The 3,097-nt window shown below is 48.1% G+C and overlaps 1 protein-coding gene across 2 annotated transcripts; it reads left to right on the plus strand.

Moving 5' to 3' along the window:
* Positions 1 to 345: 345 nt before the first annotated feature.
* Positions 346 to 1,946, plus strand: LOC105537660 (baculoviral IAP repeat-containing protein 5-like). Of its 2 annotated transcripts, XM_011977299.1 has the most exons (2): positions 386 to 605; positions 724 to 1,946. In XM_011977299.1, exons 1-2 carry the CDS (start codon positions 386 to 388, stop codon positions 945 to 947), a joined length of 444 nt encoding a protein of 147 aa, XP_011832689.1. In that variant the 3' UTR covers positions 948 to 1,946. The 2 variants fall into 2 exon arrangements, with proteins under 2 accessions (XP_011832690.1, XP_011832689.1); XM_011977300.1 differs by having other exon boundaries at positions 346 to 1,946.
* The last annotated feature ends 1,151 nt before the right edge of the window (positions 1,947 to 3,097 follow it).

The following is a 3,097-nucleotide window of genomic DNA, read 5'->3' on the forward strand; positions in this document are numbered from 1 at the left end:
CCATCTCCTGACGTCGTGATCCGCCCACCTCGGCCTCCCAAAGTACTGGGATTATAGGCGTGAGACACCGCGCCTGGCCAACTCTGTATATTTTTAAATGAAGAGCGTTGTTTTCACCTAAATCAATCTGGCCTGGTATATGACAACATAAAAAAACTCAAGGATAGAGCCCCAAAACTCACCAACCAAGCAAATAATTATGCTGAACCGCCTTGGGCACTCTCTAATTGGATGTCCTGGGTCCTCCCAATTCTTAGTCCTTTAATACCTGTTTTTCTCCTTCTCTTATTCGGACTTTGTGTCTTCCTTTTGGTTTCTCAATTCATAAAAAACTGCATCCCAGATTTGAATCGTGGGACCCGTTGGCAGAGGTGGCGGCAGCGGCATGGGTTACCCGACTTTGCCCCCTGCCTGGCAGCCCTTTCTCAAGGACCACCGCATCTCTACATTCAAGAACTGGCCCTTCTTGGAGGGCTGCGCCTGCACCCTGGAGCGGATGGCCGAGGCTGGCTTCATCCACTGTCCCACTGAGAACGAGCCAGACTTGGCCCAGTGTTTCTTCTGCTTCAAGGAGCTGGAAGGCTGGGAGCCAGATGACGACCCCATAGAGGAACATAAAAAGCATTCATCCGATTGCGCTTTCCTTTCTGTCAAGAAGCAGTTTGAAGAATTAACCCTCGGTGAATTTTTGAAACTGGACAGAGAAAGAGCCAAGAACAAAATTGCAAAGGAAACCAACCATAAGAAGAAAGAATTTGAGGAAACTGCGAAGAAAGTGCGCTGTGCCATCGAGCAGCTGGCGGCCATGGACTGAGGCCTCTGGCTGGAGCTGCCTGGTCCCAGAGTGGTTGCACCACTTCCAGGGTTTATTCCCTGGTGCCACCAGCCTTCCTGTGGGACCCTTAGCAATGCCTTGGGAAAGGAGAAGATCAATATTTTCCAATTAGATATTTCAGCTGTATCTTGTTTTGTCTCGAAAGTGGCACCAGAGGTGCCTCTACCTGTGTAGCGGGTACCGCTGATAACAGTGACTGCCTCTCTCTCTCTTTTTTTTTTTTGGCTGATTTTTGTCTTCCTGATTCCCGGACTTACCAGGTGAGAAGTGGTGGAGGAAGAAGGTGGTGTCCCTTTTGCTAGAGCTGACGGCTTTGTTGGCGTGGGCAGAGCCTTCCACAGTGAATGTGTCTGGACCTCATATTGTTGAGGCTGTCACACAGTCCTGAGTGTGGACTTGGCAGGTGCCTGTTGAAGCTGAGCTGCAGGTTCCTCATCTGTCACACCTGTGCTGCCTCAGAGGCCACTTTTTTTTTTTTTTTTTTTTGGTAGATGCATGACTTGTGTGTGATGAGGAGGGGAATGCAGACAGTCTCTGGCTCCTCTACTGTTTCACAACGTGTCTTTCTTATTTTGTTTGAATTGTTAATTCACAGAATAGCACAAACTACAATTAAAACTAAGCACAAAGCCATTCTAAGTCATTGGGGAAACGGGGTGAACTTCAGGTGGACGTGGAGATAGAATAGAGTGATAGGAAGCATCTGGCAGATACTCCTTTTGCCACTGCTGTGTGATTAGACAGGCCCAGTGAGCTGCAGGGCACATGCTGGCTGCTCCTCCCTGAGAAAAAGGCAGTGGCCTGAATCCTTTTTAAATGACTTGGCTGGATGCTGTGTGGGACTGGCTGGGCTGCTGCAGGCCGTGTGTCTGTCAGCCCAACCTTCACATCTGTCACGTTCCCCACACGGGGGAGGGATGCAGTCTGCCCAGGTCCCGGCTTTCTTCGGCGGCAGCAGCTCCCGCAGGGCTGAAGTCTGGTGTAAGATGATGGATTGGATTCGCCCTCCTCCCTGTCACAGAGCTGCAGGGTGGATTGTTACAGCTTTGTTGGAAACCTCTGGAGGTCATCTCGGCCATTCCTGAGAAATAAAAAGCCTGTCATTTCAAACAAACAAACAAAAAAAACCAAAAAAAAAAACTGCATCCTAGGCCATCACCAATCATTCTATATGACAAATGCTCCTTCTAACAACCCCACAATATCACCCCTTACCCCCAAATCTTTCTTCAGTTTAATCTCTCCTACTCTGGGTTCCCACATTGCCCTTAATCCCACTCGAAGCAGCCCTGAGAAACATCGCCCATTATCTCTCCATACCACCCCTCAAAATTTTCACCGCCCCAACACTTCACCACTATTTTATTTTGTTTTTCTTATTACTATATGAAGACAGGAATGTCAGACCTCTGAGCCCAAGCTAAGCCATCATATCCCCTGTGACCTGCACATATACATCCAGATGGTCTGAAGCAACTGAAGATCCACAAGAGAAGTGAAAATACTCTTAACTGATGACATTCCACCACTGTGATTTGTTCCTGCCCCACCCTAACTGATACATATATTCTCCCCTGCCCTTAAGAAGGTACTTTGTAATATTCTCGCCCCACCCCCCACCCTTGAGAAGGTACTTTGTAAGCCCATCCCAAACCTGTAAGAACTAATGATAATCCCACCACCCTTTGCTGACTCCTTTTTTGGACTCAGCCTGCCTGCACCCAGGTGAAATAAACAGCCTTGTTGCTCACACAAAGCCTGTTGGTGGACTCTCTTCACATGGACATGCGTGACCGTGGGGACAACTCAAAGCAGGGAGGGGGCTTCCAGGTCACAGGTAGGTGAGAGACAAACAGTTGCATTGTTTGAGCTTCTGATAAGCTTTTCCAAGGGAAGCAATATACATCTATTTCAGTGAGCAGAGGGATGACTGAATAGAACGGGAGGCAGGTTTGTCCTGAACAATTCCCAGCCTCACTTTTCCCTTAGCTTAGTAATTTTGGGGCCTCAATATTTTCCTTTCACACTTCTCTATGGCCCAGGCACTGCTGAGTTGGAGTCAGCCATTGTGACTCTTTTTTTTTTTTTCTTGTAGAGATGGAATCTCACTCTTTGGCCCGGGCTTGTCTCGAACTCCTGGCCTCAAGCCATCCTCCTGCCTCAGCCTCCCAAAGTGCTGAAATTACACGTGCAAAACACTGTGCCCTGCTTCCATTGTCACTTTAACTTCTTTCCAGTCTTTATGTCTCAGAATCCTCATTT

Source organism: Mandrillus leucophaeus, unplaced genomic scaffold (assembly GCF_000951045.1).
Source record: "Mandrillus leucophaeus isolate KB7577 unplaced genomic scaffold, Mleu.le_1.0 Scaffold178, whole genome shotgun sequence".
Lineage (NCBI taxonomy): Eukaryota > Metazoa > Chordata > Mammalia > Primates > Cercopithecidae > Mandrillus > Mandrillus leucophaeus.